Source organism: Manihot esculenta, chromosome 17 (genome assembly GCF_001659605.2).
Source record: "Manihot esculenta cultivar AM560-2 chromosome 17, M.esculenta_v8, whole genome shotgun sequence".
Classification (NCBI taxonomy): Eukaryota; Viridiplantae; Streptophyta; class Magnoliopsida; order Malpighiales; family Euphorbiaceae; genus Manihot; species Manihot esculenta.
Genome location: NC_035177.2, coordinates 10225942 through 10240466, shown reverse-complemented (window position 1 = coordinate 10240466; position 14525 = coordinate 10225942). Strand labels below are relative to the sequence as shown.

At 32.4% G+C, this 14525-nt stretch overlaps 1 protein-coding gene across 1 annotated transcript; it reads right to left on the bottom strand.

The window, feature by feature from the left end:
* Positions 1–6715: 6715 nt before the first annotated feature.
* LOC110605191 (probable methyltransferase PMT14) lies at positions 6716–13825 on the bottom strand. The gene is made up of 7 exons (XM_021743567.1): positions 13667–13825; positions 12231–12903; positions 11368–11578; positions 9832–10114; positions 9173–9559; positions 8255–8332; positions 6716–7220 (listed from the first exon to the last, which is right to left on the bottom strand). The coding sequence occupies exons 2-7, from the start codon at positions 12870–12872 to the stop codon at positions 6989–6991; spliced, it is 1833 nt and encodes a 610-aa protein (XP_021599259.1). The 5' UTR covers positions 12873–12903; positions 13667–13825; the 3' UTR covers positions 6716–6988.
* Positions 13826–14525: the final 700 nt, after the last annotated feature.

Sequence of the window (14525 nt, the reverse complement as noted above, 5' to 3'; positions counted from 1 at the left end):
TTAATTAAATTTTAACATATTAAAAATAAAGTGTGAAAAATAAAAAAATTATTAAAAATCAAAATCGATCAAACTGAACTGAATCAGACCGGTTCGGTTCGATTCGATTTCTGACCAAAATCGATTCGGTTCGGTTTTCATAAACACTAAAATTTCGGTTTTTAGTTTAATCGGTTCGGTTCGGTTTTGAACCGAACCGACCGAATGCTCACCCCTGTATACTATAACTCGTAATTCTTTATCACATATAAAAATTCATATAAACTTATGAGCCTTAATAATATTTTACACATCAAGCTAATAGTAGCCTTCAATATTTATTATTATTTAAATATTTTTTAATCCCCTAATTCTTAGTAGGATTGTTTAAACTAAATAAGGGTGTTGTAGATAATAGCACAAAGAGTGTCGAATGGTAAGGCTCGAAAGCCAGAGTGATAGAACTTACAAGTCAATAATTGTAGGGCATCTCATGTGCCAAACCTTTAGAGTCCAAAGACTAAAATTGTAACAGTAGCAGTAGGGCTTAAAAACTGAACCTATGAGGTATCTCATTCTAACTCTAAAAATCTATATTATATAACTATATATTGTATCTTTAATCTAGTTTATAACTTCTAACAAGGATTAGCATTTATTATTTTCTTTAACCAACTATATTTATTTTTCAAATCTAAATATTCCATGCTTATACTTCAAAAATTTTGAAAAACAAAAATTCATCATATTCTTACTTATATCATATAACCTTAATCAACATAATTAATGCATTATATTAATACAATTAACTATTAATTATAGTCCTCCAAATAGAGTTGACTCACATGAGTTTTCCACTTGATTGTACTAAACTCAATAACTTTTCATCTATAAACTATTTAATATACAACATAATTACATTGCTTTCATTTCGTAAAATCTACCTTTTCATCATTCAAAGTTTCTATCAAAATTTGCTCATTTAACCTAAACCTTTATATGAACTTGATTATTCTCAATTTCTAATTGAAGGTACATCCAAATAAAATAATGAACATATATAGATATGAACATGGATATTTAAAGCCTCTAGTGTGTATATATATATATATATATATATTTCAACCATTACAAAGCAATTGAATAAAAGATTTCTTCCTAATCCAATTTTATCTTCATCCTTGTGGAACTCATCTACTTTAAAGAACTATACATAAAAGAAGACAAGACACATACTTAATATTTCATTAAAGAATTTCGGCCATTCATAAAAATTATTCTCAATTTTTCACACTCTTTCAACTCAACCCATTAATCATCAAGAACTCAATTAAGTTAAGAGAGTATAACTGAAAAAAGTAAAATGCATTATATTATATCCCTTTTTAAATTTGGCCAAACTAAAGTTTTATTCCAAATTCCATGTCATCAATTTAAGCCTTTACACAATCTTCTATTAATTTAATTAATATATCACTACAAAAAATTTGTGAATTAGCAACAAAAAAATTGATCGCTAATTGGGGCATAATGGTGGCTATTTTGATTTGGTTGCTAATTGAGGCAAAATGGTCGCTATTTTGAAAATAGGGATCAAGTAGCGACCAAGTGAAAACGTCAATGTTTGGCCAATCGTTAAAAAAATAGTGACTAATTGACATTTGGTCGCTAAATTAGGGACCAATCAGCGACAAAAACATCATCGTTAATTGAGTGTCAATATGAATTTGCCATTATAAATTTTGATTACTAAATTAATCACAAAATAGTCGTTAACAATTGATCACTAATTTGTCGCAAATAAGTTGGTAAATTAGTCGTTGTTTGATCGCTATATGAAAGCTGAATATCTCTTTTTTTAAAGCTTTTATAGTCACTAAATGGTCGCTAAATTAATTGGATGCTATATGATCGTCAAATGGTCAGCATTTTGTTGCTAATTGGTGGTAAATCAAAGCATGTAAAAGTTATTTGGATCGTCTTTTGTAATTTGATCATTGATTGGCCGCTACTTTGAGCCTAATTTATTCTTTTTTTTTCTTAATATATTCATAAACATATTGCAATAATAATATGTACACATATATTTTAATTCATAATTTTACAATCTAAAATAGCAAAAAAAAAAGACAATATAGTCCAATACTAAATACATAAATATTAATAGATCCAAATAGTAGAAGTTCAAATATTTAAAAAGTAAATGTGTTTGTATAGTGAAACTTAATATTTAAGTCATAAACATCAAATTGTACAGATTTCAGCTAAAAAAACTACATTAAAAAGATTAAAGATCTAAAACTAAAAAGGCAAAAGACACGTGAATCATACCTTCTTTTCAATAGCCACAGCTTCGCAAGCAGCAAATGATACAACTAAGATAACATTTCTCCAAGTTATCTCTGCATGTGACATAAAAATAAGAAATAGATTGCGCCAATTGAATCATCTTCATATCTCTTTGTTATATATATATATATATAGGGAGATTTACAATTTAGTCTCTGGATATTGCAATTATTAACAAGTCAGTCCCTGTATTTTTAGAAACCTATTAAAACGTCCTTATGTTTTCTCTCCGTCAACGAAATAGTCCTTCTGTCTATTTTTGCCGTTAAAAATATAGTAAAAGACTAAATTACCCCCAATTATTTTTCTCCTCCTCCTCCTTCCTTTTCTTCTTCATCAATTCTTCTTCCTTTGCTTCTTCTTCTTCTGCTTCTTCTTCTTCTTCTGCTTCTTCTCCTTCTTCTTCTTCTTCTTCTGTTTTTTCTCCTTCTTCTTCTGCTTCTTCTCCTTTTTCTTCTTTTGCTTCTTTTTCTTCTTTATCTTCTTCTTCTTCTTCTCATTCTTCTCCTTCTTCTTCTTCTTTTTCTTCTTTTTCTTCTTTCTCTCCTTCTTCTTCTTCTTCTCCTTCTTCTTCTTTTTCTTCTTTCTCTTCTTCTTCTTCTTCTTCTTCTTCTTTTTCGGAGGAGGAGGAGGAGGAGGAGGAGGAGGAAGAGGAAAGAAAAGATAGGGACTATTTTGTTGATAAAAAGAAATAATAAGGATGTTTTAATAGATATGAGAAAAGATAGGGACTATTTCGTTGACAAAAAGAAACAATAAGGACGTTTTAATATATTTCTAAAAATATAGGGAGGGACGATTTCGTTGACAGAAAGAAACGATGAGGAGGGACTATTTCGTTGACTTAAATAAACGATAAGGATGTTTTAATAGATGTGAGAAAAGATAGGGACTATTTCATTGATGGAAAAAAATAATAAGGACGTTTTAATAGATATGAAAAAAGATAAAAATATTTTAATAGATTTTTAAAAATGTAAGGACTAACTTGTTAATAATTACAATATACAAGGACTAAATAAATGGTTTTATTTGAGGGTAAAATTGGATTTAAAAAATTTTCTCTCTCCTCCTTTATCTAATTTTAACGGAAAATAAGACGGAAGGACTATTTCGTTGACGGAAATAAAACATAAGAACGTTTTAATAGGTTTCTAAAAATACAGGGACTGACTTGTTAATAATGGCAATATCCAGGGACTAAATTGTAAATCACCCATATATATATATATATAACAAATAAATAAATAAAGCTGGCCTTTTTTTATTTCTTGCTGCAATAAACTCATTCACGATACATATAGTGCAAATAGTTATCTATGTGAACAAAACATTTGATAAAAGAAAACATCCCAAGTTAAAATACCTGCAATTTCTCATATTGCAGCCTACCCTTTGAATTTAAATTAAAGCCAAGAACAATAAAAAGAAAACACAAAAAAAAAAAGAAGAGAAGAAAAAGAAAAAGATAGGACAATAGTTATTAACGAGTACCAGCTTCCCGGCCGTCCTGAAAGTTAGACACGAACATGCATTGCTCGACATCATACTTCCTTTAGACAAAGGCCAGTCAAAGAAGGCAGATCTGATCGACCAGGGGCAGTCGAGAAAGGTCATTACAGTCCTGGGGGACCTCCCTCCAGGAGGGATCAATATCCTTGTCAATCCTTGAACCCTCCTTCAACTCTACTACCACGAAGACCTCAGCCTAGCCTTTTATTGAATTTTTGTACCCCGCGAAGATAGATAACCCTCCTTGGAGAGCAAAGTAATAAAACTCATGATTGATCCGGACTAAACAGAAGGTGGAGAATAGAGTGACAGAAGGGAAAAAGACCCCAGCACAAGCTAATTGATTCAAAAGAACACATGAAGAGGATGAAATTCGGGGATAACATACGAGGGGTCACTCTGAAGTGACGGAAGACCTCGATAAAGAAGGGGGTAAAAGGAAAGGTTAATCCAAACTCGCATTGCTTGACATAGAAAATCAAACTGCGACTCTGTTGGGGGTCTATCAAACCCACCGGTAGAGGAACAGGGAGGACAATCCTCTCACTGTGAAGAGGAGCCTTAATCCTATAAATGGAGGTGTCTATGTATTCATCGGAGAAAAAATTGGAAGGAGTAACTGTAGACATCAGACCCACAACATCGGAGATTCTAACAGCGGCCATAGGGAGAATGGAGATGTACCTCGGGGAAAAATTTGCAGAGAGGAAAGACAGATTAAAGGAAGCAGAGCAAGAGGAAGAGTCTAGAGCAAAACTGAATACGAATTCAAAATGGGTAAAGGCGAAGAAAAGACTTTTTGATAGGAGCCTCCCTAGGGCCGCGTGGTCATAATTGAGGCTTCGAGATTTACCCCCTCATTAATCATGGAATAACTAATGAGCAGGTAAATAGGCACTTGATGACCGCTGGGCCACTGGCACCCAGGCCGTAGTCGAGTCGTTGCAGGAGAGTTAGGCCCAAAACCTATCAGAGCCCACCACGCAAGCTGGCACATTAGCACACAACCTAGTCCACGGTTGAGCAGGCCGAGCTGACCGAGGCCCGGGCTCATCAAAGGGGAACCCAGCTCATCTGACGTGATGGGGGAGTAGGGGAGCAGGCCTAGCTATGCCACGACCCTATCAGCATGAGTGCCGGAAGAGAATTAAATGGCCGCCTAATGATGGTGAAAAGGCAGGTACACCCGTACGTAAGACTCTATATGATAGTGACAGGTGGTACTATAGCAGAGTAGCGATTATGCCTCACTAGAGGACAAGGAAAAAAGGAATAAAAAGAGAAAGACGTGAACCATTCAGACTAAACTTACTCATTCACAATTGTGTTTAGTCCTATGGTTAAGGTGAGTATAAAGAATTGGAATTTTTCATTTTATCACCTTTTGTTCTTCTGGTTTTTATAATGTAGAAAATGATTCATCAGTTAGCACCTGTAGGAAATTCTACAAGTTTTTTCCCTTAATTTATACAACCATAGATGGACTTCTTAGTTATATAAAATTTTATGAGATAGTTGGCTCAATGATAATAAGTTGAATGAAAAAGTAAATTTTTAAACTATTATTTTGGATCAATAAGTAGAATTGGTATTGAAGGAGATACAATTAAATTGTCTTCCAGAGTCAATCAATTTCACCAATTGAATTTGCCAGTCCTGATGATCCTCAAGGGACATCTGGATTCTTTGTCAAATAAAATTGTGAAATATCTACGATCAATTATTGAAAAAGTAATTATTATTCATATAATTTCCTTTTTTGGTTATATATATTAGCTTTTAATTAACTATTTTTTTTTTTTTTTAATGAATTTTTGTAGGCATGGGTTGGCAAAGGAAACTTACAAAATTGAAGTTTTCAAAAAGATGTATTTGAATTTACTAATTATTAGAATAGTACTATTAATACTCTGATTGTGGAAACATAAGAAACATTTTTTTTAACATAAGTTTGTGGTGTTCTATTTTTTTTTTTTTTTAAAATAACTAATCAAAGTATTAATATCGTAAAAATTTATCATATTATACTATTTTGTACTCTTACTATATCTTTTATAGTTTTGAATAAAAAAAAAACATAGTATTTAAATTTTTTATTTTTATTAGGATGCATATTTTCTGCTTAAATTTGATTCATTTAGTAAACGAATTAAGTTGAATTGAGTTTCTTAAATAGCTTTTAAATAACTTAATTAGTGTACAATTTTAGTAATGAACGAATATTGATATAAATAATTCAATATTCTTTATCTTCAAATGAGATTAAAAGTTTGATAAATCAAATATCCGCCGAAAATATTTTACTCTTTACTCCTTAATGCGATAATGGATATGAACATAATTTAATTTTAATTTAGTGTATTAAGGATATGTGTTTAAAATTTTTTTAAAAAAAATACAATCTTAAAAGCACACCCTCTCTTTTGGCTGAGCTTCATCTTGGCTGGTTGTGGTACATTACTAACTAAAATCAGAAGTGACTTTAGAACTCTGAGACACCAACCTGGGGATCAGTGGCAATCACCCGCAACCCAATTCACTTGTAGCTCCAGCTATAGAGCTTGACGTGGATGCTGAATCTGAAAGTCCTGGATTTTTCTTTGTGCATTTGTCTCGCCACTAAGAGGGTATGGGTAGGGCTAATGGCCAAGATTTTGCTTGTTATGATACAAACATGATACCAAGTGAGAGAGAAGGGAGTGCAAGAAGCACATGGATTGTTTATTCCAAAAAAGCAAAGAAGATTCCAGATAAGAGCAGAGCAGAAATTGTTATATGTGCTGCGGTTGTTATTTTATATAAAATAAGACACAGAGCTAGATGGAATGAGTATTCGATCGGTTTGATTCGAACGAAAAAAAAAAATTCAGAAAAATGAATTAAACAAACACAAATTTCATTTAACGAGCAAATACAAATTCTATTGTGCCCTCCAAAATCACATAAATGAATGTTTAAATTAAGATGGAGAATTAATACATTTGCTGCACATCATCAACAACATTGTATTAATAACTTACATATGCCTGCCCCAAACCTCAGAACTCTTCAGTCCAATTTCTTGTTTGGAGAAACATAATTCACTTCTTTAGTTATGTATAATTTTCATTATTTCTGCCTCCAAAAGAATTGACTTATGGCTTATTCATCAATTTGATGTGGTGTTTCCTGAACCAGCAACCCAGTACTGTTTGACAGCAACTAATATCTTCTCAGGCACAAGAGGACCATCCTCATGATCCACCATTTTTGCATCCCATCTCATGCCTCCTATAATTTTCATTACCTCATTGAGAACATCAACCTCGTCTCTGAACATTACTGTCCCTTCAGGACGTAAAACGCGATCCATTTCCAGAAGAATGTCCTCTGTTTTACACCTGTTATGCCATTTACACATGTTGATCAGAATTCAATGGCAGTGAAGGTTTTGCTGATCAAGTAATATGTATGCATACATGGGTCATGAAATTAGTAAGGTTTCCACTTGACAAGCAATTTAATGATGGTGACTGTAAAATAGAAGATTCAACTTGCCTAGAAGAGTATTGCATCAAGAGTAATTTTTACATGTACCCAGGTGTACATACCTCAGCCAATCAATGAATGACATCAAGCTAAAATCATGGTACATTCCACTAATTAATATTAAACTAATGCCAAAAACCTTGGTAGGTAAGAAATTTCCTTGCATCAAACCAATAGATAAGTGCCAAATACTTCCAAGTGTTTTACATTAACACATACCCTTGTTTGGAATCAATAATTTCACTAGAATTCAATTCAATTCAAATCAATTCAGTTCTTTTCTGTCAAGTATCAATTTTTTTGTTTGGAATTGAAGAATTTATTTCTTTTTTAACTTGCAAAATTTATATTTTCGAAGAAAATGAAATCATGTGTGATTTTGCGAGTGAATTCTTTTCTTGTAAATGAATCATGCCAAATGGAGGGATAGTTTTTTTGTAAAGTTGAAATCCATCATGACAAAAAGGTAGAGCACTAATAAAAAGGCATATTAAGAGAAAAAATATACAAACGTTTTCATAAAATCATGATCTTAATTTTCGCAATTTAGGCCAAATAGAGCAAATGGATTACAAAATTTATCAAATTGACAAAATTTTGGTTTCCCTTTTTATCTAACCGACCAAAATTAGGCTCACAATTACCAACCTCTTCCCTCATTACAGTTTTGTTGCAAAAATTAGCTAAAATTGTCTAAGATTGGAACCTTAATTTTGATCAACTTTATAAGTTGCAACAAATATGTTGAAATTAGCCAAAATTGAACTATTGGATTAAATTGCAAATTCACGAAAGGTTTGCCTCTTTTTTTATCATCAGGAGCAGTAAAATTAGTTATAACTCAAGTATGCATACATAAAGAATAAGAAAAGGTTTAGAAGCTTACTTCTTCCGATACAAGCTAAATACACCACTGGCATGAATAAAATCATATGTCCTTGGGTATGTTGAGAATCCTTCACACCTGAAAGTAGAGAACAAGTGAAAATGTCATTGGGATTTCAATTTCAAATCATGAATTTGTTAGGTTTCAACAGTGAGATTTTTTAGTTCCTCCATGAAAGTAATCAATAGATGGAATTAGCAGGGTATGATTGATTGAGTCAAAGAAGACTTTGGAAGGGCATGGTCATCTCTCCAAGCCAGAATGGCATACATCCTACATTCATATTTTTCTCCTTTCTTTTTTTTTTCTTTTCTTTCCCATTTGGTATTTGATTTGTCATTGCCCATAAACAATATCTGTAAATGGTTTATTTTCATTGAAGGGAGTTGATTTTGTTTAAACCATTGCAAAGGACTTGGCAAAGCAGCAGCAATATGATTAATGACAAAATAAAGAAGGTGAAATAACGAAATTCCTCTCAAAATGCACTAGAGGTTTTGTGGAGACAGAAAGACCACAAGCTGCACAGAATAGGACAATAAGCCAAGATGATTTTTGTGAATACTGATAAAACTTCATGCTACAATTTCCCAGTGAATCTTAAAATGATTGACAAGCTGCACTAGTATGAGTCAGCAAATTTGAGGTTAGCCATAGATGTTTCCTAGTTTAGCTGATAAATTTTATGGTTTCCTAGTTTAGCTGATAAATTTTATGGTTTCTAGTTTGAGAACTTGGGGATTGAAACCCCCCATCACAACACAAAAATGAGGGTTTTCGGGGGGAAACAGGTACTTCCATTGTAATTGTCCATCAATTGGATCAGCAAAATTGTTGAAGTATAAGTGAAAGCATAACCCACATGCCATCAGATGGCATAAAATTGGCAGTAAAAGGAGGAGATTCATAAGGACATACCAGTCATGATAGATTCCAACTAGACCTCTCTCATATATAACACCCAAAGTGTTCCTAGCAATTGTAGGCACAACATTCATCACCCAAGACTTTGGTGATTCAAGTGCAGCTGCAAACCCTCCAAGCCCTGCATTCATATCCATCACATTCCGATATCTTGTAGTGCCAATCAATCTGTTGATCCTTTTGTATTCATTTACATGCTTTTTCCAAAGTTTATTGTCCTCTTGATAAGATTCTGCTGTGACGCCCTCAACAAGTCCCTTAGCTATTCGAGGAGGCACTGCAAAAAGCCTTTCTGGAAACTTCTTTAACCCCCCACCAGCTACTTCTTTAGCACTGGTTACCTTGGGGAAAGGGGTTAAACATGTTTCCATTTCTTTGTACCTAAATAAACCATAGAAGGAAGACTTAGGATAGGGAAAAAAAAATTGTAGAATTTACAAGAGCTGTTATAACTTTTCACCTTTTCAAAAGGCATGGTATCTAGTTGAGAACATGGAAGCACAAAGTAATAAGCAGCAGGTGGAATGAAACAATTTTACTGTGGAGTAACCTTCAACTGTTTTATTATAGTTTACATCAACATCACTAATATCTATTTGTCATTTTCTCGATATTACACATTCATCAGCAAATTAAGATGAATCTAAACTCACCAGACATCATCAGCATTATCTGATTTGCATATGTTGGTAGACTTCCTTGGGCAATTTTTGTCATTTTCAAGTTTTCTCCAGATAGCTAGATCTCCTTTCTCATACTTTTTCTCCCAGCAAAGACTTTCAGCAATTTCTTCAATCTTTCTTTGCTCAGCCTGGAGATCCTGCTTAGTCCGCTTCCAAGTCTGATAGTATGTCTTCCAATTTATTGGAGGGCCAGACAGGATCCAGTATCCTCCAGGTCTCAGCACTCGATCAACTTCCATTAGATACATTCCATCTGTATACAGAAGCCCACGAAATTATTATAAACTACCAACAGATAAACAGGAATTTATCCCATAGAATCAGCCAGAAGTGATTCAATATCAAAATTTTAATCATTTAAGAGGACATAAAAGAAATGAGAAATTGGAAGTTTTAACCCAAAATTTTAATTGTGATGGTATCACAAACTTATTACAAGATCTAAAGTTCAGTTGACTTTTTCTCCATCCATGTTTTGAAGTCGAGAATATACTCATGCAAGTCTACAAGTTTCAATCAAGCAAACAACTTAACTCGTGGACAAGGTCACCTGCCAATGGAATCAGTGTACACAATTTCAAGTGAAAATATTAAGATCGGTAAACTTGCAAGTTTTTGTGCAGATGATTCCTGGTTCTCCCAAATTGAACTGAAATTTATTAGTAACGTACAATTTTGTTTGTGAGGTACAATATATAATCTCATTATAATTTTAACTTTAACTTATGTGCGTATGTGTGTGTGGTTTATAATAATTATATGCTGGAGTAAGCTTTCTTTCACTAGTTTATATTCATAAATCAATTGAAATAAAAAATTATGTGATTAAGCTTTATTCATATTTTCTATTGGTATATCATAAGAGTGATGCTATTGAACATGAAAATCGTGCACGGTCAAACTCATTTCAGCAGTCCAAAATTGCTCGTGTGTTGAATTCATGTACGTATTTCATAACAAGAGCATTTTCCATATCATAATAAAATATTAATGTTTATTTCAACATTGATTAAAAACATTATTTATAAAAGGAAATTTGATATTAATTTAGTCATCATTAAACGTTTTACATATAGATATTATCTTTTCTATTTATAAACCATTATCAATTAATTTGATCTATCAAATATAAGAGAAAAAGAGACACAATAAGATAGATAGATGAGTTAAAATTATTATTATTTATTTTGTTAACTTGAAAACCTGATAATGATATAATAGGTTATAATGACTTTTTCTGAAACAAATTAAAGTTGAGTCATTTTATTAAAATAAATTAAAGTCAAATGGTGCAAATGAAACAAATCACAAAGTTGAGTGACCATTTGTAAAATTACCATCAGGAATCAAATGTCTTTCACACTTACTGTTTCATAAAAAAGGTCTGTTATTGTCATAAGCAATCCAATGGTGGGATTGATATGAAATTTTCAATTTACTACACTTGATATATCTTTAGAAAGAAAAGACTTCCACATCATTCTTGTTGGAATTAGAACTACTAACCATTTGAGGTCCATGGTATGAGACATCGAGAGCATTGAGCCATATCAAAAGCTCTTGATGGGTATGGAAGACGTATTGATCCTAGAACCCCTATAACAGCTGGTACTCCCCGCTCCAATGCAAATTGTATTTGTGCCTCATGGTTATCTCGTGGTGCAAAGGACACTGACAATACATTTCTTTTCATCAGGTATGCACCCCAACTTGCAACCTACACATTTATCAATTTCATCAGGTCAGCAATCATAATTTATCACTTTGAGTGGATAGAAATGCAATTTTAAGTCAAGTTTCTCACTTTTTTTGGTAACAAATAAAAGATAAAAACCTGATTTTGTATGGAGACCTATAGTAGTCCACACTCCACAGTCACAAGACAATTACATGATGTAAAAAGTGTCAAGAGGGAATTGCACTAGAACTTACAATAAATCATGGAAAGAAAGGGGGTATAGTCTAAAACAGTGGAGTATAAAAAACGTGAAATCATGTCATATATATCAAGTCCTTTGAAGCAATATGCAATGCCCCCCTTTGGGCATGAGATCAACATAAAGATAAAATCAAGAGCATGATTATGCGCTAAACTGCTATACAACAGCCCCTTAAACGACAATGAAGTAGTAATGGCCCATTTAGTCAGCTTTCAAGCATTTGAAACTGCAGAGTTTATGCAGCTCTAAATTCTCAATCAATAAATCCAAGCTAAAAAACCAAAGCCTAGGCGTAGTAGAGTTAAAAAAATACTGACTAGCTGGATGTAAAGAACTATAATTGAGTTATAAAGTTACTGCTTACATAAAAACTTGAATAAATAACTAAACATTTACCAATTAATATTTTTATTATAATTTGAAACATACCCCACAACCAGTATCTAGAGCAGTCCTGACAGAGCCATCCGCTATTGGGATCACTGTTGCAAGTTCATCAATATATTTATCTGCACCCTGAGGGAACATGGTTCCTCCTCCTGGAAATTTGAACACATCCCCTTGAAACTGCACCCAATTCTGAACAGCCTTTTCAACAGTTAGGCTTTTATATGGAACATTAGCATAGTGGACATAGTCACGGCCTTTTGGCCATGGAAATGGGGTCTTATACCCTTTTGGTGCTGGAATAAGACAATGCAATTTTTCTTCTTCTGGCGGACAATGTCTTTCCCTGTATATCATATTTTCCCGTGGAAATTTCATTGCCCGGTCTTGTTCTTGGCAAGGTGTATAATCAGTATATTTAACATTACATGGCTTGAATGCTTTAGCTTTTGACTTAGATGGTTTAACAACCTCAACAGGATTGTGATGGGCTTCAAAGTTCAGATCAGGAAAGAACTTGCAATCTGCCTTTTTGGTTACTGCCAAAGCTATGCTATCTCCTTTACCAAAACCACTCCTCTGCCATGCTCCCAAGACATAAAAGAAACAGCACAGACAAAAAACAATAAATATTGACAAAGGACTCCGTGTTCTACTGCCTGAGGGCTTATGCTTCGAGCCCATGATATGGCTAGGAAAATCTCCTTGAGCTTCACTGTAAGATGCAGGATAGTTAGAAACAGGGACTTCTGTGAGTGATATAGAAGAAGCCTAACGTTTTTCAAAGGGGTAAAAGGAGCTATAAACATTCGAAAAGAGTACGCGTTTAGATCAATTTAGATCTTAAAAAACTATGAAATAATAGAACGCCTTCCACTTCACAATGACATCATTGTTAACTTGAGGCATAGTTTAAGAAAAATTGTACAGTTGATCATTCAGCAAGATCGCTCAGCCAGAAATACAACAAAATGGAAACAAATTTTAATAAGTAACCAGCAATAATCTAAAGAATTCTGCGAGAAATACAAAGCTTGGAGAAAAAGAAAAATGTAAATCAATTGACAAGAAAGATAAATCTTGAGAGAACATGACAATCAAGTAACATTGCTCAAATCAGTCGATTAACATCAAATCTGGGAATTACACTAACATAATAAACAGTATAATGGCTATTATAGTTAATGCTACACTTCTTTCAGAACCTGGGACCTAGATTTATGAGGCCACCAAAGAAGAACAAATGCAAATTTCACGTCTTTTGCTCCAAGAAACCTTAGGAACACTCGGTGGGTGAGAAAAGTAAAGCTTGTTTTTAAGCTCTAATTACACTAAAAATCAATCAGAAAGCTCAAACAAGATTCTTGCTGTGATCCCAAGAAGAAGATCAGAAAAAAGGACAAACATTTGAAGAACCCAGAAAAAAAATGCCAAAAAAAAAAAAGCAGGGAGTGAAGGCAGATGGAAATAGATCAAACCTGAGAAGCGCTTCGAGCTCCTGAATCTAATATCTCTCTCTCTCTAGATCTCAACAGGACTAGAAGCGGGGAAAGTGCTAAGTGTTGCAGTGTGAGCAAAATACTACTATAACTAGGAGACGGACACAAAGATTGAGACCCGCAATGGTAAAAGACAGATACGCATGATGAGGAGCTATTTATGGAAATGAAAGTGTTTGATAAAAAAGAAATGAGGGTTGTTTGATAAAAAAAAAAAAATGCATATGTTTACGTGTATTTAATTTTTAAACTTCTTTATTTACCACAATTATAATTAAGAATTAAATAAAATTTTAAAAAAATAATTAATAGTAAATTATAATAGCCTCTAAAATTTTATATTAATAAATATATATTATTTTTTTAATTTAAATTTTATATTAAAAGTAAATATATTTTATATTTATCACATATAATAATAAATATATTATATATAATAAATATTTATTATAAATAAATTTATATTAAATAAAATATTTATATAAATATTATATATTTAAATATTATAAATAAAATGAAATATTATATTTTTCAGTTTTTAAAGTTTTATCCCTTTTATCTCTTGAACTTTATCCTCATCTCCCTGCTCGGCAAGAATTTTAATTTAATGTCGTAGTATTTTTTTTTCACCAATAATTTTTATAAATAATAATTCATGAAAATTTAACAACTCAAGTTTATAGTAATTTTAAAATAAGATTTAAAAAATTAAGATATTCCTTTATATAGTGGAATTAATATGAAATCTTAATTATAACATGAGTCGCTTTAGTGTTTTAGTGTTTTGATTTAATTGAAACACTTCATTTAAATATCGGAAGAATGAATAATAAATGCT

Bases quoted from the DNA above. Each gene is read 5' to 3' on its own strand.
- LOC110605191 (XM_021743567.1), bottom strand. From the start codon at position 12,872: ATGGGCTCGAAGCATAAGCCCTCAGGCAGTAGAACACGGAGTCCTTTG. The intron at 10,115-11,367 runs GTTAGTAGTTCT...TTCTGTATACAG, and splicing joins CATACCATGGACCTCAAATG to ATGGAATGTATCTAATGGAA. The intron at 9,560-9,831 runs GTGAGTTTAGAT...TGGTTTATTTAG, and splicing joins GATAATGCTGATGATGTCTG to GTACAAAGAAATGGAAACAT.